At 41.8% G+C, this 23,421-nt stretch overlaps 1 protein-coding gene across 2 annotated transcripts; it reads left to right on the top strand.

The window, feature by feature from the left end:
- Positions 1–5,171: 5,171 nt before the first annotated feature.
- On the top strand, positions 5,172–16,286 carry LOC127774930 (N-acetylglucosaminyl-phosphatidylinositol biosynthetic protein gpi1). 2 transcript variants are annotated; one of them, XM_052301218.1, is made up of 10 exons: positions 5,172–5,651; positions 5,775–5,987; positions 10,221–10,626; positions 10,757–10,894; positions 10,975–11,078; positions 11,149–11,370; positions 12,476–12,970; positions 15,156–15,568; positions 15,830–15,923; positions 15,999–16,286. In XM_052301218.1, exons 1-10 carry the CDS (start codon positions 5,317–5,319, stop codon positions 16,117–16,119), a joined length of 2,541 nt encoding a protein of 846 aa, XP_052157178.1. In that variant the 5' UTR covers positions 5,172–5,316; the 3' UTR covers positions 16,120–16,286. The 2 variants fall into 2 exon arrangements, with proteins under 2 accessions (XP_052157178.1, XP_052157179.1); XM_052301219.1 differs by lacking the exon at positions 5,172–5,651 and having other exon boundaries at positions 5,799–5,987; positions 10,195–10,626.
- Positions 16,287–23,421: the final 7,135 nt, after the last annotated feature.

The following is a 23,421-nucleotide window of genomic DNA, read 5'->3' as shown; positions in this document are numbered from 1 at the left end:
CTATGATTATTACAAGTAATATATAAATTATTAGTACGATTCCCTCTACTATGATCTTCCCACAGGATTAAATAAATACGATACCCTTGGAATACTCTCGGGTGAAATGCTACAATGGTATATCCGTGCGCTTGCGGATAAACTCTGTAACTACAATATACCAGGAGTATTTATGCGCCTTTGCTGGGAATTATATTTCTAGTAATGTCGTTAAGAAATACCAATAGTGTGTCCCCTCTCCTCCTAGGGGGTCTTGTATTTATACCCACAGATGTCCCCTTGTCGAAGTAGAACTAGGGAGACAAGTATGAATATGATCTGTATAGTCCTTGTAGTTTTCACGTTGAACTCTGCTTCTCCTTCCTTATCCGGAATACCTTCTGTATATGAGACATGATTCCGTATAAGACTTGGTATATGATGGGCCCCGCCGAGCTTTACCCAGGACTATTGGATATGCCTTATCTATAACACCGACAATATCCCAAAATCTACACTCATCTAGCAAAACATTAGATGATTTCTTCTAGCTATTCCGACTAGATGTGTGCTAGCATGCATCAGTTTGCAACCAACTTAGGCAACGGAGGCAACCTTGCTTGGCGGCGGCTGCTGCTGCTACTGCTTCGTGTAGATAGGGATCCTGCAGAGACTACGATGCAACAACGACAGTGTGGAATCTAGCCTCGATGTTGGCTTCGCCAGACGTTGGGCTTCGGCAAGCGGTTGCAATGTCGGAGACTTCACGACCCGTTTGGTTGGAGGGAGTTTTTAGGAGGGATTAGGAGTTTAGAGGGATGAGGCTATTAACTGCTTTGTTTGGTTGGGATACATGGAATATTTGGTGAGATGGGGATGGGGAATTGAGAGAGAAACTCTCTTCTTTTCAATACCTGGGTAGAGGGTGCTAATTGGGAGGGAATTCCTCCTTTACTTTGCCTAAACAAATCTCAGCCATCCGTTTTCATTAATGACCTAATCTCCAACTAAACTCCCTATCAATTTTCACCACCTCTACCAAACAAGATACTGTGAATAAAAATTAAATTCCCATCTTAATCTCACCATCAATTCGCTCGTGTAAACTCCCAATCCCCTTCCCTCGAGTTGCCAAACAAGCGTCACGAGATGCTCCGGTAGTGGCTTCTTTAGCTGGCAACATCCATGGTGATGTAGCTGCCCATGAGCGAGATTAGCTGGTAAACATCTATGGTAGTTGCAGCCTAGAACTCGGGTGACCAATTTGGCTCAAGCTAATCTCGTGGAGCGATGTATTAGGCGAGGCGAGAGGAAATCGGTGTGAGGCAAGCAACTAAACAAGTCCATGGTAGACTCAGACTAGTCTCAGGCCAGGCAACGTTATTCTCAAGGTAGAACCCAAACAGGCCCTACGCCACTCGTTGCGCACTTACGCGGTATGGCTACACCCTCACATATGCCTGAGACAGAGTGCTTAAACGTAAGGAGTCAACTACTCGGGGAAATTAATTCTGATAGAGGAGAAACAAATATTTACATGTATTTAAACATACTTTTCTTCTTCTCGAGTGGATATTTTCTATATAATATACTACTCCTTTTACGTGTTCATGACGTAGGGCCCGGATCTGGATGTGCATAATAGGAACTCGAGAACACGCGCCCCATCCTACGCTTGAGGACTGGACCACGCCGCTGAGTGAGATATGTCCTTGCGGGCTACCTTACTCAGCCACCACTCCACTGGGTGAGACACACCCCCGAGTTGTTTTACTTAGGTGTCACTTCGCTGAGTGAGGCACATTTTCGAGTGTTGCCTTACTCGGCTCCGGCGTCGACTGGGAGCTACATCTCCAAGTCGGTTGCCTACGCCGCCACCGGGCGACCTTGTCCCCGTGCTGGCTGGCAACCGTTTGGGGTTGCGTCTCTAGGTCAGCTGCCTACGCCGTCGCCGGGCGACCTCGTCGGCCACATCTATAGGTCGGCTGTCTATGCCGTCACTGAGTGACCTCGTCCCCATGCTGGCTAGTTCCTCTGCTACCTACTGAGGGCTACATCTCCAGGCCGGCTGCCTACGCCGCTGTTGGGGACCTCGTCCCTGTGCTGGCTGGCACCTCTGCCACTGTCTGGGGGTTGCGTCTCTAGGCCGATTGCCTAACCGCCGCCGAGTGATCACGTCCCCATGCATGGTGGCCAGTGGCCTGCTCCTTCGCCACCGACTGGGGGCTGCATCTTCAGGCCGACTGCCTACGCCGTCGTCGAGTGACCACGTCTCCGCGGTGGCAAGCTCCTCTGCCATCATCTGGATTCAGCAATAGTTAAACGATGGCAAGGTATGGCTGAGCTCCCGTAACATTTTCTGATTTAGTGTATTTCAAGATCCCGAGCGCCACTGCTGAAAATCTAGAAACAAATAACTTAGCATTCAGCTTATCCAACCATGCATCTAGATAGTCAGTATAACAAATTGCAAATACCAGTATCTTAACAAGTGAAGGGCTTGTAAGCTCGGGATGGGTTTGGGAGCTTCACGATGTTCCACATCACATCTTAATATTAAGGACAAAAAAGATCTAGAAAAGTTATTTTGTGGAGAATATGGTTACTGTGTAGCCACACAGCCTACATATCCGACTGAGATAGGAGGTGGGCAGGAGGTGGGCCGGATCTATGGATTATGTAATAGAGTAGGACTCAGTCACCATGGTGCCTTGTATTCCAAGGTAGGGTATAGAGTCCCAGTTGAATACTACCATGTAATAGATTAGAAAACTGATGTCGTTTCCGGTTAGGTTTTCCTCCTTGTAACACTGCCCCCAACCTATATAAGGTGCGTAGGGAGCCCTCCAAGAGCATAGCTATAGAGCGAGATAAGCACTATCAGCTCTTCAGATCAATATGCACCCAACGGACACAATCTTTAAATAGGAGTAGGGTATTATCTCTCATCAAAAGGGTCTAAAATTATCTAAACCCTTGTATTTCGCATCCATTCACTTTCAGATCTTATGTGCTACCTCTTTTATTGTCGATTTCTAGAATCGACATATTGTTTCTACTGTTAAATCTTGCCTTAATCACACGAAGTGCAGGATTGCAAACGTTTGATCTTCTTCTTCTTGCACTTTTACATCGCACATTTATGATACAAGTATCGCTATGCAAGCTGCAGAAAGCACATACTGAGTGGATTAGTATTGTAAATCAAATACTTCTAAAAAAATAACCGATCAAAATAGCAGTGTACATCAAATTTTACAATAGGGGTATGGCTATGCATATGTAACATGCACAAATTGAAGTATACAACTTTTCATAAATATCTTTCTACTAAAAATGAAAAATCGACCCAGAACTCTACAGCACCGCGGGCGAGTTGTTGCACCATGTCGACGCGCGGCTCAAGGGGAAGCCGTTGGTGACATCGCTGGGCCAGCTGGTGCGCATGTTGGCGATGGCGGAGGAGGTGGACGAGCTAGTGCGTGGAGTGGCACCTGGAGGGCGTGGCGGAGATGGTGAAGAAGGGTGGGAAGCTGGTGGAAATGTGGGTCCCACAATGGGCCCACCATTTTTTTATTATTTTGCTGATGTAACTAACATGTGGGCTCTACGGTTTTTATCTTTTTATCAAACTACTACATAAACGTCACGTAGGATGAATACTAGTTAAAGGAATCATGTAGGTGTCACATCAACTAAAAGCAAAGACAACATTATAGATGCACTGGTTTTCTATGTATTTGGTATTTGGGTTAAGGATAAAAATCTTCCTTTTCACGACGACACGAACCGGTTCTGAGCAACTTGTTAGGCCCGGCCAACTGCCCAACTAGCGCCCTACCGATGGAAAAAGTACACCGAAGGTCCCTCAACTTGTCGTCGAGTTAGAAAATCGTCCCCTAACCGCAAAACCGAATACAACGTATCCCCCAACTTATAAAACCGGTGTAAACTAGGTCCCTCGGTGGTTTTGACCCCAGTTTTGTCCTACGTGTCGGCTGAGTCAGTGTGGGACCCATGTGGGCCCCACATGTCAGTATGCCACGTCAGGCCGGCCTCTCCCTTCCTCTCCTTTGCTGTCCTCTCTCTCTCTCACTCTTCTCTCTGGATTGGGCAGGGCAGCTGACGATGGCTGGCCGACGGTGCGGAGGAGGTCGCCGGGGAGAGGAGGTCCAACGGCTGGCCACCGATAGGTCCAACGGCTGGCCACCGATGCGGCGGCGACGACGCGGCGGCGGAGACACGGGAGAATGGGAGGGCGGCGGCAGGGCGAGGTGGCGTCGGCGAGCGAGCACAGTGGCGGAGAGGCGGCGACGGCTGCGATGACGGCGGCAGGCCGTGGGCGGCGGAGGTGGCCGGAGGAGGAGGCGGAGGACGAGGTCGCCGGCGAGCGCCGCAGCTCTTCTTCGCGGGAGCATCTACTCCGACTGCGTGCGGCGAGTAGCTGGAGAGGAGCTGGGCGGCGGCACATACCCGCTCCTTGACGTCGTCGACACAACGGCTTCCTCCCTCCACCACGTCCCCGACTTCGCTGGAGCCGTGGCCGCCGACATCAGCGACAAGCTCCAAGGTTGGTGCTGCTCCGTCGGCACCTTTCTCCCGTCCGTCCTTGGCGATGCAGCCGGAGCAGGAGAGGGAGATGAACTGGACAGCCGGCGGCTCGCTACAGTTTCGCCTCGCCACCGCGGCCGTCGACGTTCTCACGGCGGGTGAGCAGCGCGTGGTCCTCCCCACCACCCCGAGCTCCCCATCCACATCCGCCCCTCCCCCCACTAGCGCTTGTCTTCTATCTCCTGCAATCCCACCGCCTCGGTCGAAACAAGGCGAGGAGCCGCCGACGCCCCTACCCCAGCCGGTGTCAACCGCCGTCCGAGGAGCCTGGTCCTGGAATCAACATCCACATCGCCGGCCTCCGTGGCCTCTCCACAGCCAGGAGCACACGCCTCTCGCGCACGCGCCGCGGCGACGACGGCGTGTACCTTGCCGCCACAGCCTCTTCCTCTCCCGCAGCGCACCTGCCCGCCGCTTGCCTGCTCTGCCGGTCGGCTGGCCACTCCTCGCGCCGTCGCCTGGTCCTTCGGCAGGGCAGTGCAGCGGGCACAGCTGCCGCCGCCGCTCCGCCCGCCGCCCGGCTGCTCCGGCGATCTGATTGGAGGGGAGGGGAGAGAGGGGATAGAGAGGTGGGGAAAAGAAACTGGTTTGACTGACATGTGGGGTCCACGTGGGTCCTACGCTAATTCAGCCGATACGTCGGATAAAACCGAAGTGAAAATCAGCTAAAGAGCTATAATAAACGGTTTTGTAAATTAAGGGAGCGGGGGACGATTTGGTAACTCGATGACAAGTCGAGGTACCTTCGGTGTACTTTTTCCCCCTACCGATCCACTTCCGCAGCCCCAACCCACGAGGCCTGCGCCGTCGCCCGCGACCCCCCACCCCACACTCCCTGACTGCGCCGATCTCCTCGTCCCCGATCTGGTCGGCGTTGCCTCTCCTCCTCCGGACCTCGGGTGGCTGACGCCAGGATATCGGAACCTGCCGCCCTCGTCATCCTCCTCCCCGACCGCTGATTGGAGTTCCCGATCCGCCCCTCCCGCCGTTTGCCCTCTCGGGTCCTCCACCTTCCTCTTGGAAAAAAATGGGGGCTCACCCGGCCTAGCGTTCGTTTCATGGTAAGCCCTAGCCCGGTTGTCTATCGAATCCCTCTCTTGGGAAAGATCCTTTCCTGTTTCTTGTGCGCCCCACACGGCTGGGTTGGATTTGTCGCCGATTTTGGTTGTTTTAATCCCCTACAGGATGCGAACCGAGGTGCATCCGCCATGGCCCCGGAGTGGTGCCGGATATGGTGGCCACAGCGGCGGCTGCAGCCCGAGCCGCTTCCCGCGCCCCAAAGGTTCGTCCTGTTCGGATGGCTCTTCGCCCGCACGGACTCCGTTGATGTTGTGGTCGCGGCGGCTCTCCCGCAGGAGGAAATCTTGCGGTCCTTCCCCACCCCAGAAGCACTCCAGGTCAGCGATGCAAATTTCCCATATTTATTTCCTTCAAACTTAGTTGGGATGTGTGGCAATGTTTGGTTTGGTTACAATACTTCAAGTAGACATATATTGCTGTATTGAAGTAATGTTTTGCTGGTCGAAGTAATACCCTAAATCAATGCAGTAATTGCAACTTCAAAATTCTTTTTATTGTTTTAAGAAAATCGTTATACCTTCAGTAATTAGGGCCCAGGAGGGGAAATCCTGATAGCTGTTAGCGAGTGTGCGTCCGCAATGACTTATCTGATCAACGAAATCCTTACGCTCTCTTCAAAAGAGAAAAGGAAAAGGAAGTTGTATATAACTTTTAGTACTTTATGGTCAAGCATGTTTGGCCAATTGCAGACTGTGGTTCTTGTAGTGAACATCACAGCAGATGCTATCCCTATAGGTCTACCTTGACAGTTTGATGCTGTATGCGCGGCGACAGTATTTCATGGTTTAGCATCCTTATTTGGAAGTTTAGCAGCCCGTAGAACACAATAAAGGTCTTCATAGCTGCTAAAAGAAGATTTTCTTCATCTGGTGGTGGGATTGAGGCACAAGTAGAACCATATGAGTATTTCATTTTGCGGAAATGACTGGACTGCTGACACTGACTTACCTTCCATTTGTTGTTTTGGTACGATGCATCTGTTTGTGAGAGTGGTTGGAGGTTTCCTTTATTATCTGTATGGCCTTATGGTGCTTTTGTACTTGAAAATTTAACTAGCAGCACTTAGAGTTTAAGCGAATCCATTTATGAAATATATATGATATATTTGGAGCTCATTTTCTTTGTTTTGTGCTTTTCATTACGATTCATATTGCAAAAAGCTATATGCAATTGTTAAGCCCCTTTCAAGGATGCTGTATGCAATGGTGCTACAGAACATTGCTGTTTGGAACAGTTTGATGCTCGTTGCCTTGCTGTTAAACAACAATTATTTGGCAGGGCGATGATGAATGAATCAATGAATATATGTGCTTACAAACCGCAAAGATGGTGTGGGCCTGAGAATCAAGATCTCGGGGGATCAAAGGGTATATTCATTTTGGAATGTCCCTACGCATCACGTGATCTATAAGTTTGTGCATAGTTATTAAATCCGGACTGGGCCAGCGTTTAAACCAGTAAAAATCAGAACCAGCACTAGACCGGTTTGGTTTGAATAAAAGACTGGATACACAGTGAACCGTAAAAAGCGGTTGAACGGTCCAGTTTTGCACAGAACTGGGTGAAAACCGGAGTGGTTGGACTGGGAGAAGGGTTTTTTTTTTTTGAAAATCACTCTCTGGTGTGTGGAGGTGAGTCGAACCCCCGAGCTCTCCATGCGCATGCAACAAACAAACCAGCTTGCCAAGTATGTTGATTTTGAAAGTAAAATGAATTTACTTAACCCTTTCTGAGTAAACCAAAACATTTTTAAAAAATATTAACTAGCGGTCAAACCGGTGGACTGATGGACTCACTGGTTCAGTTCGATCACTGGTCTGGGTCAAACTATGTGTTTGTGTTTGGTAGTTGAAATGCCTCATCATGTTTGGTTAGCAAAGGTGGAATAACCTTATGTCGCGGCAGTTATGTTGGTTGGTGGAATTTGGTAGGGATTATAGTTGTGAGGTAATAGGATGTGGCCCTGGACCTTGATGGTGTGGCTGGGGTGCCGTGGTCTGGGCTGCACTGGGGAGGCAAGGTTATTAGGAGGTAGAGAAAGTTGATTAATTGTATTGCTTGCCTAATAACTGCCGTCAGCTCGGTTTATGAAGAGCTGGCCCTAACAATAGTATCCTAATCAAACCCTCACTCAAATCGTAATAAAACTCTAACTCAAGCTAGACAATTAGCTCTTACCAAATCCTAACTCTTTAAAACTAATTAAAGAGTATCTCTAAGCTGGAGAAGGACTTGAGCCTGGCGTGTTGTGCCCTGCTTTATCGCCCTCTGCGCCTGTATGCAACACCCCATATTACATCGTATTCTAGTATCAACTCATTCTGCCTGTGGCAGAAATTATTGTTACTCGAGGAAATGCTGCTGTTTCACAAAACCAGGATGGCCCTCAAAATTTGTTTAGATGGTCCATTGACCCATTTAGTTCTGAAAAGAGTAGGCCCAGCCCTGAGGGCGGGGCAGCCGCACTGGGCCCCCAAAACGTTTAGGCCCCCACCTAATCCCGGGATTAGCTATGTGATTAGGCAGCGCTGCCACTGTAAACGTGGACAAGTATGCATTAATGGAGGCGTAGCGACCTTTGACCGTTGTTGGTCGTTGTTGATTCAGGATGGCAGCCCGTGAGCCTGATGAGCAAACAAGTATCGATCTGCCATTATTCATCTGCCCAGCCGCTACTCATTTAAATTTTCTGTAAGAATGCTGCTAGTGCTATCCCTCTGCTTCCCGGCTTTTGATCTTTTCGCTGTGATGGCTTCTAACTGATCGTGATGTGTACTGCTGATTGCTTTTTTTTTCTAATATATTAACGTGCACTATAATCCTTTTGAGCATTTGCAAATAAAAAGATTTGTTTGAATTAATTAGGTACTTTCTAAGTTTTATAATCCATGTGTTTGATCACTAATATGCTAGATTTTTTTCATTGTTTAGTTTATTCTAGATTAAACTGTTATATGGTTGGCAACTTTATGCATTGACAAAAAAAAGATGTTTTCATAAAAATAAGAAACTGCTAGATGAGATTGATAACGATACTATCATCAATATCTTCGCTTCTAGAAATGTTCGAAGAAATATTTTATGTAATGCTGATGATGTTTTTCTATAAATATTGCTTTTGGATGCGCAAGATTATCTTATTTATGCATACAAAAAGCGTTGCACACTATGAGCACTATATAAATTTAAGTTTTGCCCTGGGCCACCAAAACCTCAGGATCGACCGTGTGAAAGAGCAGATTATAGGATGTTTGAGATGGATGGTTGTCCACAAGTGTGGTTTATGATGACTGGTGTTAGATTAAGACAATTTTGTGGTTTTCTTGTAACACTTCTGCAGTTTTTGGAAGTACTCGGAATATTTGGATTTCATAGCCTTTTGTGTTACTCCCTCCTCCGTTCCTAGATATTTGACGTTTAGGACAAGATTTAGTCAAACTTTTCAAACTCTGACCATCAATTTTATACTAAAATTAGCTTGTAATCTCCAAGAAAATATAAGCATTTGAGAAGAAATTGATGGTCAAAGTTTGTTTGACTAAGTATTATCCAAATATTTATGATTGTAGGGAGTAAGATTTTATTCCACCAACACCTGATGTGGAAAACTTAGGTCCAATATGCTGGATGGGTTTGGTGCACCCCTGTTGTGTGTGAAACATGATATCGTCCCCTTAGTACTAATTAGCTGCTCATGGTTGGGTGTACTTATTTTTACTTTCTTATGATCTCGTGCAGCTTGGGTGTTTCTCATGTTTTGATACCAGCCACCGTTGCTTGGTTACTGCAATCTTCCCGTTGGAGTACTATAAAAATCACATTCTTCATAATTATGAGTATAATATATCTAGGGAAACTCATCTTTAATTGCTTACTCATAACTTCTGATGAGAGAACCACTGGATGAGATAAGGTGAGCAGAAGTACACATAATTGTGTCCATAAGTGATCATGTTATTGTCTCTCCAAGAGTATATCTAAACTTGTCGGAAAATACATTCTACGAGTAGGAGGCTCGTCCCCAAACGATCTCTTACTACTTCTTTTGTGCTGATTGGATTAGATTCAAAGAAACATTGGAGGTAGATCCATCATAAATAAGTTCATTAATCCTTGAAGGGGTTATCTACTGTCTAGTGCCCCTCTACGTGGCTGTTGCATCCCTTTTTATCTGACCCATCCAAACCTCATCTAATGGCTGACATAGAAAGTCAGCAAATTAACATCCACAGTTCGTGGGTTGTGGCAAAATGGCAACACCCTCTCCTGACCATACTGTCTCTCCTGGGTATGTGTGCAATACACTCTCCTGACAACATTGTTTGTCCCTCCACATCTAGTTCTGTTTATGTTCTTCAGGATGTCATTTGTGTTCACTTGGGGAAAAAAATACTTATTTGTGTTGATTAATTTTGCAATATAGTTATTTGTCCATGGCAAAAGGTAGTATTTAGCCTAATAAACAGCACTCTAGTCATGGTAACTTTTCTTAGCATATTTGATCAGTGTTTTCTCTCATGTTAGACTGTCATCCTTTCCTCAAATACAAGGATGCCAGCAAGGCTACAAGAATGTGCTGCATTCACCATTCTGGGGGATTGTATGCATCTTCCAAGAGAATTTGAAGTATGCTGTAGTAAACAACATCATCAGCCATTGGGGACTCAATCTGTTCAAAAAGGGCATTTTTATATGACCCAGAACAGTCCTGTTGTATCAAGTGGATCATTGGAAAGTGGAGCCCAAGACCAAAGCGGCTACAGTAGCAAATGGGAATATGATTGTAGCATCTTAGATGGTCTTCTGGATGCTTGCAAGAAGTCAGTAGTCAAAGAGCACAACAGGGTGCACTTGTGCTTTAAGTCTAGCAAGAGCTTGAAATGCAATCTGAATCAAGTCCCTGTGCTTCATTATTTGTGCCTTGATGACCAGAAGTTTGAGACTAGTCATTGCCACGTATGTAAGTCAATTCTCACTTCTGAACATAATTTGTTAACCATAACTTGAACCATTTTAATTTTGTTGCTCACTAGTAATGATTTGTTCCTGTGATGAGTTACTTATAAATGCTGTATCATTTATTTAGGTCGTACTATATGATGTTCCAACTGCTTGTGGAAACCATTTTTCCCTGGGTGAGGATGCACCTTGCAGATCGAAGTCTTCCTTCAGAAAGCCAAATTGGATAAATAATCTAGAATGCAAACGATTAGAATTTGATTTGGTATGTGCATGAATGCTTTGATACGCTGTTACATTTTAATTTTAGTAATTGGCTGATCTGTTTCACATCTTTGTCCAAAGGATCCAATTATTTTGGGACTTAATTGTTCAAATGCTGCTAGACTATCAGTTGCTCAGGAAGCTGCTACCAGTAATTCTGTGGCTCGCTTTCTCTTTGCATCTGTGTAAGCACCATTGCTTAATCATATTTGATGTACGACTGCTTTGCACCTTTCTTACTTCCTATTCATTTAGGGTTTTTGCGATAGTTCAAGTAACATGGCACTCCGTGGGAATACTTTTGGCTTCAATATCGACTATCGTCTACATCTTCATTCAAGTGTTCCAAAAATATTTAAGCAATATATATCAGTACTTCATGTTACAAAAGGTTTTTGGGCATTCATGGAAAAACATGCATCTCCGTTGCTGCCATATTCTCTACTGGCCAATTATCCTGCAAGATAGATCCCTAAGGTAAACTTGACTTTTGATGCTGCTGTAGTTAAGTATTAGCTTCTTTTATACTGTTTTAGTGAATTTTCTTGACATGCCAAATGGAGTTACTGTTGCTAGATAGGATGGCATATGGCATTCCATATTGCAGTTGCATGGTGGCACAGTCAAAACTTAGGTTCCTTATTTTTTAATCTATGATTGTAAACTAATTGCTTCTATATTTTGTTCTATGTTAGCTGTCATGTAAAGAACCTCTATAATTTCCAATATTAGAAGGAGAAATTATATTTAGTACTCCCTCCGGTTCCATAATACTTTCGTTTTGGACAAGGCTGAGGTCAAACTTTTAGAACTTTGACTATAAATAAATTTTAGGGATTGTTAAGAATGGAGAGATTTCACATGATTTTTGTAGGGTAGCGATTCCTTTGAATTTGATACTGTTTATGCATTCGGTTCAAATGAATCATGCGTAGGAATTTTGTAGGAATACTATAGCAACCCTGTGAAAACGTAGGAATTTCACAGGATTTTGAACATCTACTCAAACCTCATTTTTTTCATTAGGTACGACGGGATGGATGCTAATCACGTTGGAGTGACTAGATGGGAACTAATATTTTATTGCTTAATTAGACCATAATCTATGAGATTACTGTTGATTGGAAAATTCCTATGGTTTATATATTCCTGTATTCCGAACGCTCCACACCATCAAATTCCTATATTTTTCAATCCTACGTTTTGCATATGCAATCCTATATTATTGCTGTGTTTTTCCTATCCTGTGATCCGAACAAGCCCTTAAAATATTACTTTACAAACATGGAAACTATATGTATAGAATAATCTTGAATGACACTTTAATAAAATCATATATTTGTTGATATTTCTATATATGTTGTAATAGACAATAATGGTCAAAGTGGTTTTTTGGAGACCGTGTCCTTGTCTAAAATGACAAGTATTATGGAACCGGAGGAAGTACTCTGTAGTTATTAAGTGATGATAAAGCAGAATGTAGTTATGTGAAACTTCTCTTCAATTATAGTTGATTCTTTTTTATGAGTAGCAGAAGCTTATCTTCAACTACAGTTTGTTCCACTTTGCTTTTGCTATGTAGCTCTACTGTGAATGTTGAATATGCACATAAAGCAGCAATTCAGAAGCATACGTTGTGGTCAAATATTGTGATGGATCTCTTGACTGGTTTATTCCTTGGAGTAGTGCTATTGTTGAAAACAGAGATAATTTGTTCTTGGACCTTTGCTCTTGTTCACTACATGACCGATAGTGTTTTGAGATCTGGCTGTGTGTGGCTGATGGGTGTTCCAGCAGGCTTTAAGCTGAATACAGAGTTGGCAGAGCTTTTAGGCATGATTTCACTTAATGCAATTCAGATATATTCAACTCTTTGGTCAATTGTGGGAGGCTTCCTAAGGCACATAATTTGGGGTCTTGCATTTTCTGGGATCCTTCTTGGTTTAACAGTTCCTGTTTCATTCTTCATAGATGTTATCCAGCTTGCAACATTGCATGTTACCCTGCTTCAGTGGTTGATCTCCTTGATATATTCAAGACAGATTCAGACAGTGGCATCATTATGGCGTCTTTTCAGGTAAAATCATGAGTTCATTGTTGATGGCATCTTTTAAATCATAAAGGACTTGACAGGCTCATCTCTGTTGCAGCACGAATTAATACAAGTTAATTTCTATACCGTAGTGCACATATGAATTTCGAAACTCTAGATATGATTTGACAAAGTAACTCCCTTCAGTCATGGAAACATGTTTTAGGTATTCACATTGTCTTGAAAATGAAACCCTGCCCATTAATTGCTTTTATTATATATGTAAAAGTGTACAAATCATAATGCTATGAAAGTACTTTTCAAGACAAATGTATACAATTTTCATGTGCCCAATGTAAATAATTAAAAAGATAATGTTGCTTTGAGTTTTTCAAGTTTACTATTGGAATAGGAAGCTATTTATTACGACATCATTGAGCTATGGAGATACAATATTATTGAGCATAATTTAGATGTTCTACACTTCTACATCTAGTCTAATCCCTCACCAGAGAGTGGAACATCAATGACTTCAATTCTTGAAAGGCCTTATTGCCAACGCAACTTTCTTTAGGTTGTGGCTCATTTGCCATATTTTCTCTTGGAGTTTCAGTAGCCCTTTCTATAGTTTCATGTTATTATGTCCTGTACTTTCAACAGTTCTTCCCTCCTGTAGTTGACAGTTCTTAATTGCATCGTGCAAAGCTGACTCATACAAGGTGATACTCTCATCTGCATCCATAAAAAGATGAATTTGACATAATTACCACTACCCCATCTAGATAACCTAACTGTAGTGGTATCGTATGATTTCACCAGGTGAGAAGGGCACCAAAACGTGCCTATACCAGTGTAGGTTATATCAAGGTATTTGATTGCCTACATTTGCTTTACCCTGTGATTCTTAAACAAACTCTATGCTAACTTGGAACTCGATGGTCATGCCATGTAAATCCACACATGCTTGTAGAGCAACAATATAAATGTTTGGTTAGTTTGTACCTCCTAGTGATGCACTTGAGTGCTTGAGGTCAAGGAACATAAAAAACATGGCTTTGTTTTTTTTGTTGTGGATTGACACTCTGTAACACAAATATTTAGTCAAATGAATTTTATATGATTGATTAATAAAACCGAGTAAGTTGACAATGTTATCTTGAGGCATGATCACTGGCAATCAGTTGAGGCCACTGGAAGCCTCCAACATCATTGAATTCCGGATAAATATGAGTTAGCTAAACCATTGAATTTAGTAGAGAATGTGTGTAATTTCAAATGGCTTAAAAGTAGTAGCTATCAAGTCACGTTTATACGCATATTCAATTATTCTTTTGACTTCTACTGGTCTCCGCTCTTTTGTTGGTGAGCTGCGCACAACATCGTTGTAGGCTTGTAGCCACCTTCTTGGAGGTAGATCATACACTTCACCAATGAATTTGGAATTTCTTGACACCTTTCTTGTTAAGATAGTAAACATAACATAAGCAAATTGAGTTTGGAATTTGGGTTTATGCAAATGGTATGTTCAGGAGATGTGGTCCATAAAAGATAGTCTTATCTGGTATGTACAGTACCTGGTTGTGGTAGAGGGGAGGGAAGAGCACACAATGGGCTTGTCATCAATGGATGGTTGTTTATTATTTCTTTTATTATCAGTCTGCCAATGACTGCGTTTTCTGTGCTATCTCACTTAAGAAACCATGAAACTAATAAACACTGAACAATATGCTAATACAACTATGTAATCTCTGAGGAATCCAACTTATCTGTCTCTTGCCAGCTCCTGCTACATGCTTCTGAAAATGTTACTGAAATCACAACTGAATGTTACATTTCATTGTAAATCTAGTGTTGTTGTCACAGCTCTGGTACTAAGATTTTGGTCAAATACCTCGCACGCACACTCTTCTGCAGAGCCATATTTCATTTGGTAGATACTGAGAATAGTAAATTTGGACTGTCAATATATAACAGTTACCTATCAGTAGCGGAGTTAGATGGAACCATTATGTTTCCACTCTAAACTTCAGAATGGTTTTCCTTAATTATCTTTTAGACCATGTTGATGTTATTTTCAACGACTGTTTAACTGTTCACCTATTTGTTATGATAATTAGTTTCTGACCATTTTATCATCATTTATATTCACAAATATCTAAAAAATGTTCAATCTCCATTATATATGTTCTTTGTACTTCTCTTTTGGCTAACATGCTTGTATTATGAACAGAGGCCGCAAATGGAATCCTCTTAGGCAGAGATTAGATAGCTATGACTATACAGTTGAACAACATGTAGTTGGTTCACTGTTGTTTACACCAGTCCTGGTTCTCCTACCCACAACCTCTATATTCTACATATTCTTTTCTATGTTGAGTACTGCAGTTATCTGTCTCTGCATACTTCTGGAAATCACAGTATCTATAATTCACTCTACTCCTTATGCTGAGTTAATTATGTGGGTGGCAAGGAGGCAAAGATTTCCTACTGGATTATTCTTCCATCCTGTGATGTGGTCATCTGTATCTGCTGTTGATGGTGATGGCCTCTTATCAACCAAAGGTTATAGGAAAACGGAGCATCTTGTCCTTGGCAAGTCAGAACCTTTAGTGTCAGAACTTTGCTGTAACTATGCCACCTTCGGTAAACACTTCTGCCTGCCCTTTCTGTTGATGCAGTACATGGTTAGAAGTAGCACATGAATTAAGTATTTCCAGGTCTGCTGATTTGTGATTTGATTTGAACACTTAGATTTGTTCATTTATTCCATGAGAAAAAAGGAAAAGCATGCTTTTGGAAACATACTAATTATCTTTTGAAAGAACCAACACATTTTTTCCCCTTTTACTATGCTCCTTTTTATTGTCGTGATATTCGAACTAACATAAAGTGAACTAAATGTAGGGCACATAATCAGACCGCATTACCGGAAAATTTTCAACGGGGTTGCTTTATCATTCTGCAAACAGTTGGCGTATGGAATCCTTAGCGGTGAAAGGTTTGTACATTTTCCATCATTTTTGTGGTATACTATTGATAATATTTATTTTAACTTCTCTTCTCTTGATTTCAGGGTACCTACGACGCTGCACCTGCAGTTTTCACTGTTCCCTTGGATGCATCTTGGCATTCGACACTATTGGTTGCTGTGCCGTGATTCTGTCCTTTCATGCGCACCGAAGAGGTTACAGTAGTTTCTACCGTACTGATATAATTTTTTTTGACAGTAGTACTGATATAATTTTTAAGAAAGCTTGTTTTACTTGCGACATGTCATGGTGCACCACTACTTAGTTGTGGTTATTGTAATGTGGTTATTGAAATACTATCATTCATAGTCATAGTTATTACATTTGCTGTCCTTTTTCGGTATTTGCATGATGTGAGATGACTAATATAAGGGGTAAAAGGTCAGTTTACCTAACTCCTTTTCTTTTTTGGGGGCAGTTTACCTAACATGATATTTTGCGTCCGTCAACCATCACAACTGGTTAAAATGGAAAAGGCTATATGGACTAACTATTTCTTATTAAATTCTTACTAACACCGATGTGTCATGCTATGAGTGTATCTAGATTTTTTATAACTTTCATCTACTTAAAGCAAAACAGTTTAGATGATTGTTAGTAAAAGTTTAGTTAGAAAAAATTAGTACGTGTAGCATTGGTCGGTTAAAATACTTGAAGTCGCAATTTTGTGACTAGTCCCGCGCCCTCCCCACATGACTAGTCCGTACCTTATGGAGTATATTTCATCCATACGTATACGTATACAAACTTTATACGTGTATGTACTTCATCCGTTTCACAATATAAGTCATTCTAGCATTTCCAATATTCATATTGATGTTAATGAATCTAGACATATATCTATATGAATATGGGAAATACTAGGACTTATATTGTTATATCAATATGAATGTCGGAAATGCTAAAAGGACTTACATTGTGAAACGGAGTAAGTATAAAGTTTGCTCACTACTAAAAAAAAATGCTTTTTGCATGTGGCCGGCGCAAGCTCATGAGAAAATGGGTCTCATGTGGTTGCTTATACTGGCCGCATGCGAAAATAATTCAGCAAACAAAAAAAATCAAAATAAAAAAATCCCAAAACCTAGCCCGGCACCGGCACTGGATCCGTCGCCCCTACCACCCCCGTCAACACCGCCACCGGATCGGCCGCCCATCACTGCCGGATCAGCCGCCCCTGCCGCCCACCGCCATCGGATCGGCCGCCCCGCCGCCAGATCCGCGCGGGGCGGGGCCGCCCGAGGCAGCAGAGCCATACCCGCCGCCGCAGCGGTGAGGAGGGGGGAGGGGCAGTGAGGAAGCGGCGGTGAGGAGGGGATGGCGGGAACCGGATCGGCCGTCCTTGCGCCGAATCCGCACGGGGTGGCAGAGCCTCCCCCGCCGCCGCGGCGGTGAGGTGCCTCCACCCGAGGTCGTCGTCGTCGCCGCGGGGGAGGGTGTCGCCGCCGGATCCGCGTTGGAGGAGGGCGGGGGAGTCGTCGGTGACGACGGAAGGTGGTAGAGGTGGCAGATCCACGCGTGTCGCCCGCCGGCACTGGATCGAGCTCGCCCTCCAGCCATCGAGCCCGCGGCTGCTCCCGTCCGCCGCCGCCATGGGCCGCGTCACTCTCCGCCACCGCCGCGCCCGCCCCGCCCTCCTCGCTGTCCTCCAACGCGCCGTCCTGTAGAGGGGCTGAGAAAGTGACAGAGATACATAGAGAAATGAGGTAATAAGTGAGAGAGAAGACTGAGAGGAAGAGAAGATAAGGGTGTTAGGTGTGAGTTTTTGAACTGGTGGATAGGGAAGGAAGAGGGACCATTTTTACATGCGGGCCACTTAACCGTCCGCATGTAAAAATTGATTTTTTGCATGTGGCTTTTTAAATTTCAAATCGATTTTTATGGCACTATATTAACTCATATGAAAAAGTTGCCAAAAACAAAGTTGTAGAACTCATCAAGATCTACAACTTTTATTTTGGTCATTTTTGTATATGACCTTGTTTGAACAGTTTGAATTTGAATTTCAAAATATGACAACTTCAAACAACATTTTTAAATACTAAATGGTTTCAACTTAAAATGTCATCAATAACAAAGTGGTATAACTTATCAAGATCTACAACTTTTGTATTGGTCATTTTTCTATATGACTTTGTTTGAATAGTTTGAATTTAAATTTTTTAAATTTCAAATTATGATAACTTCAAACAACATTTTCAAATACTAAATGATTTTAATTAAAAAAGTCATCGATAACAAAGTGGTATAACTCATCAAGATCTACAACTTCTATTTTGGTTATTTCTTCATCCGATAAAGTGATTTGTAATATTATTCACAAAATATACATATCTCTTATATAGTTTTATAAACTATAAGAGTGATGTAAATTTTGTGAAAATATTACTATCACTTTGTCGGATGAAGAAATGACCAAAATAGAAGTTATAGATCTTGATGAGTTATACAACTTTGTTGTGGATGTCTTTTTCAGCCGAAATCATTTACTGCTTCAAAATATTATTTGAAGTTTTGAAATTCAAATTTTTAATTGATAAAACAGAGCCACAAGAAAAAGTTGAAAGGACCTTGATGTCGCCTAGAGGGGGGGGGGGGGGTGAATAGGCGTTTTTAAAAATAAATGTGGAAGCTAAAACTAAACAGGGTCGGATTGTCTGATATTGGGTCGGATAGTCCTATGTGATCCGATAGTCTGAACTGAGATTATACTATATGACCTGCACAACAACAATAAAAAAGGAAACAACCTAAAAGCTCTAGATCCAATCCACAAGCAAGGAGGTGAGCTCAACCAACAATAATATTAGCATGGCACAAAGCAATGCAGCAAGAAGGTAAAGAGAGTGAGGATATCACCGAGGCTTATGCGCTGATGTATTTCCCGGAGTTTCAAATTCTCGAGGGGATTCTAGTCTTCGTTGAGGGGCTCGCAAAGAGCCGGGTCTTTTTCAACCCTATCCTCATGAGGTTGCACAAATGCACACCTCCTTCCACTAAGGGTATATTTTTCCGCTAATGGTATCTTTTTCCTTGCGGAGGCGAGTTCCGGCCTTCACAAACTTCTCTTCGCCAACCATAAGTAGATCGGTGGCCCAAGAACGACATCTAGCCGTCTAGAAGTCCTCAACCTCCAAGAGTAATAAACACCACCCACAAATCTTGGACAAATCCTAGTGCTCAAGATCAAGAGAAACACACACAAGGCTCCCAAACTCCAAATCCACACACAAAGATCCAAGTCACAAAGAACAAGGGGTATTTGAGATAGAGAGGGAGAGAGCTCAAAGATCCAAAGCACTTAGCACAAAGTTCAGCCCAAAACAAGATTTCAATGAAATGTATTTGGGCAACCATAGAAAAGGGTTGGTGGGGGGGGGGGGGGGGTTATATAGATCCCCAAAATGTGACCGTTGGAGGGGAATGAGAAACAGAGAATGAAATTTTGGGGGGGTTATATAGATCCCCAAAATATAGATCCCCTCAAAATATTTCTCAGACTCTGAAATTTCATGAAACTTGAGTCTCTGTTTGAGGACAAAGTTTTTCTTCTAAAATATCGAATACTCTGATTCCACATCAGATAGTCTGATGTGTCGGAAAGTCCGAAATTTTATGGAACTTCATTCTCTGTTTCTCGTTGCCTTGGAGGTTTAAAATAACAGACTATCCGATTTTGGGCAACCATAGAAAAGGCCTGTTACGGGCCAGCCCTTTTGCTCATCCCTCGCCGAGAAGTCCATTTTGCCTCTCTCCTTTCAATTAATTTCAAAATATTAAACCTTCGAATTGACTTTTATCATACTAAATGAACTTATGTGGAAAAAGTTGTCAAAAACAAAGTTGTATAACTTAGTGAGATCTACCTATCTTATTTTGTTATTTGTCCATTTGGGTTTGATTGTCCTATATAAAATTTGAATTTCAAATTATGACAAGTTCAAACAATATTTACAAATACTAAACGATTTCAACTGAAAAAGTCATGAGTAACAAAATTGTTTAAAACATCAATAACTACAACTTTTGTTTTGGTCATTTTGGTATATGACACTGTTTCAATAATTTGAATTTGAATTTCAAATTATGACAAGTTCAAACAACATTTTTCAAACACTAAATGATTTCAATTGAAAAAGTCATCAACATCAAAGTTGTATAACTCATCAATATTTATAACTTTTATTTTGGTCATTTTTTCATCCGACAAAATAGTAGTAAATTGTTTACAAAATTTACATCTCTCTCTCATAGTTTATAAACTATGTAACAGATGTGTACATTTTGTGAACAATGTTACAAATCTCTTTGTCGGATGAAGAAATAACCCAAATAGAAGTTATAGATCTTGATGAGTTATACAACTTTGATATTGATGACTTTTTCAGTTGAAATCATTTAATTTTTGAAAATGTTATTTGAAGTTGTCCTAATTTGAAATTCAAATTCAAACTATTCAAACAAAGTCATATAGAAAAATGACTAATACTAAAGTTGTAGATATTGATGATTTATACAACTTTGTTGTTGATGATCTTTCCATTTGAAATCATTTAGTATTTGAAAATGTTGTTTGAAGTTTTCATAATTTGAAATTCAAATTCAAAATTTTGAAACAGGGTCATATAGCAAAATGACCAAAACAAAAGTTGTAGATATTTATGATTTTTACAATTTTGTTGTTGATGACTTTTTCAGTTGAAATCATTTAGATATTTGAAAATATTGTTTGAAGTTGTCATAATTTGAAATTCAAATTTTATATAGATCAATTAAACTCAGATGGAGAAATAACCAAAATAACATTGGTAGATCTCAATAAGTTATACAACTTTGTTGTTGATATCTTTTTCACATAAGTTCATTTAGTATGATAAAATTCTATTCGAAGGTTTAATATTTTGAAATTAATTGAAAGGAGAAGGTTTAATATTTTGAAATTAATTGAAAGGAGGGAGGTAGAATGGACTTCTCGGCGAGGGTAAGCAAAAGGGCTGGCCCGTAAAGGAGGGAGGCAGAATGGACTTCCCGTCGAGAGTTGCTTGCTTGATGTCACAGGCTCACAGCTATCCAAAGCATGGTTGATTTGAGCGTTTGTTTGTTTGGTTTTTAAATTAGTGTTTGCTTTGACAAGAATTTTGGGATGCACACTAAGCGACAAAGGACGAGTGCACAACTGGAAGCGGAGAAGAGGGCGATGGAGAAGAGGGAGAATGCTGAGCTTCGGTTGATTGTCAGCATCTGAGTCTATCTGTTATTAGGTTGAATCTGCGATGAACTGTTGTTTGAATTCTGTTGTATTATGATTGTATCCGTTATGAGTTGAATTTGAGATGGTATCTGTTATTATGTTTGAATCTGAGATGGTATGAGAAATTGGATTAAATTTGGTGGGCTCAAATTCAATGTTCTGTTTAATGGGCTTTGATATGATAAATGGTTGGTAAAATGGGTCAGTTCTGAAATGGGCCTAGTTCTGAAATGAGCCTGTTTTAAAATGGTTCAGTTCTAAAAAAAATAATGGGCCGCTGTTTAATAATTAATGGACCAATGTAAAAAATTAATGGGATATTGGGCCGTCAAAAAAATAATGGGCTATATAAAAAAATTGCTGACGTCAGCTACCACGTCATCAATGACATGTCATCACTCAAGTGTCAAAACGACCACGTCACCTGCTATGTTGGCCGCCACGTGGCAACCATCTGTGACGTTTAATTTCATCACAAAGGTTGGGCCTGGGCTGGACTACACGAGCCCATAAGAGTTTTATGATGGTTAAAAAAGTCATAGATTGTGCTGATCCGTGACGATATCGGAGAAAACGTTGGCAGATTTAATCCGTGACGCTCAATAGATGACGATAAGTATAATCGTCACGGACAAATTCTTGTGACGAATTTTCAGTGATCCATGATGAATTTTTTTCGTCATAGATTAAATAGATTCTTGTAGTCTGTATGTTCGACATAATTGGATTCATTATTTTTAGAGCTGGGATGAATTTCTTATTCATTTTACAAGTTATAGTGCATACTATGCTAATTATTTACTATACAAAATTTTAAAGGTGTTTGGTGTACAGATTGTGCCACGTAGATTTCCAGTGATACTGAGGATGATCTTATAAGTCCAAAAAGATTGATCTCATATGATTTGAAGTTAATATGATTTTTCCTATATAATTTACAAATTATGATGTGTATTATGCTAATTATTTGCTATACAAATTTTAGAATCATTTTATGTACCATGTGTTCCAGATTTTATTTAACATGTATAAAGAGTACAATTTTGTGTTTCTAACACATTTTATTTCAACTAATTTGGAGCTGGGTTGTAGTTTATATTCGATTTTTTAAGTTGTAGTTTACATTTTTGTATCTATTTTACTACACAAATATTTAGTGGTTTATTCTGCACTGGAAGCGCTAAGTTTTACTCTACCACTTAAGGAGCATAATTTTATGAATCTACTGGAATTTGGTTCACCACAATTTTCTTTGTATTTTACAAGTTTGCACATTTTTCAGTTGAACAGATAATGTTTTAGCTATTTTCTTTTATACTTTTGAATTTTAAATAGATGGGGTCCCTAGAGTGGTGAAGATGGACCCTAGAGTTTTAGAAATCAACCCGCGCAAGTGTGGATTTCAGTTTTTTTAAGAGTCCTCAAATTTCAAGGTATTTGCTGATAAATCCATGTCCCAGAACACATTTACAGTTTGAACCTTGCATGTTTGAAACTTTTGCTGAGTGAAATCCCTGGGTGCTAATCATGAGGGTGAGGTAGAGGCTGGGAACATAGCATTGCCCCGATGAGTTTCTCGCTGGTGCCGTTAGGGAACCATGGCTCAGTTGGGAGCGACCAAAAGAGAATTTGTAGAAGGGCCTGCGACGAAGCTATTATTGGTTGGCGCGATGGCTAGGGTGGTCGGAATGGGTGGTGGCGGCGGTGCGAGTGGTGAAGATCCTCGGGGTGGTGATGCATGTGAGGCTAGAGATTGATTTAGCTTAAGAGGGTGCATGCATGTGGGTTCTTGGGTCCTTTGAAGGCTCACCGAGCAGTTGGGGAGAGGTGGCGAAGCTTGGTCATCGATGTCGGCTTGCGGAACATCTCGGTGGCAGCGCTTCACTTCGAGATGTTGGGTCCCAAAATTAAAGATTTGGTCTTAACTGACGCGTCTAAACTGTATCAAGCCCTGGATTGGTAGATTGATACAGGTTCAATAATCTGGATCATCATTGCATACATTTGAACAAGGCTCCAAAGGAGATTTTATTACAGAATATAAGGGTATTTACAAAACTGTGGCTAATTCCTTTGCTAGATAACTTAATCGGCTAGGTCTATACCCACTCGAGAATTGCCGTCGTACTCATTCGTTCTTCACATGTACTTGGCAAAGCCTATGTCAATCGAAAAAGTACTAGCAACCCGGAAATCTTTCTAGCGTATTGTTCCAA

This window comes from Oryza glaberrima, chromosome 5 (genome assembly GCF_000147395.1).
Source record: "Oryza glaberrima chromosome 5, OglaRS2, whole genome shotgun sequence".
Classification (NCBI taxonomy): Eukaryota; Viridiplantae; Streptophyta; class Magnoliopsida; order Poales; family Poaceae; genus Oryza; species Oryza glaberrima.
The sequence above is the reverse complement of the archived record's forward strand: the minus strand, read 5'-3'. Positions and strand labels throughout refer to the sequence as shown.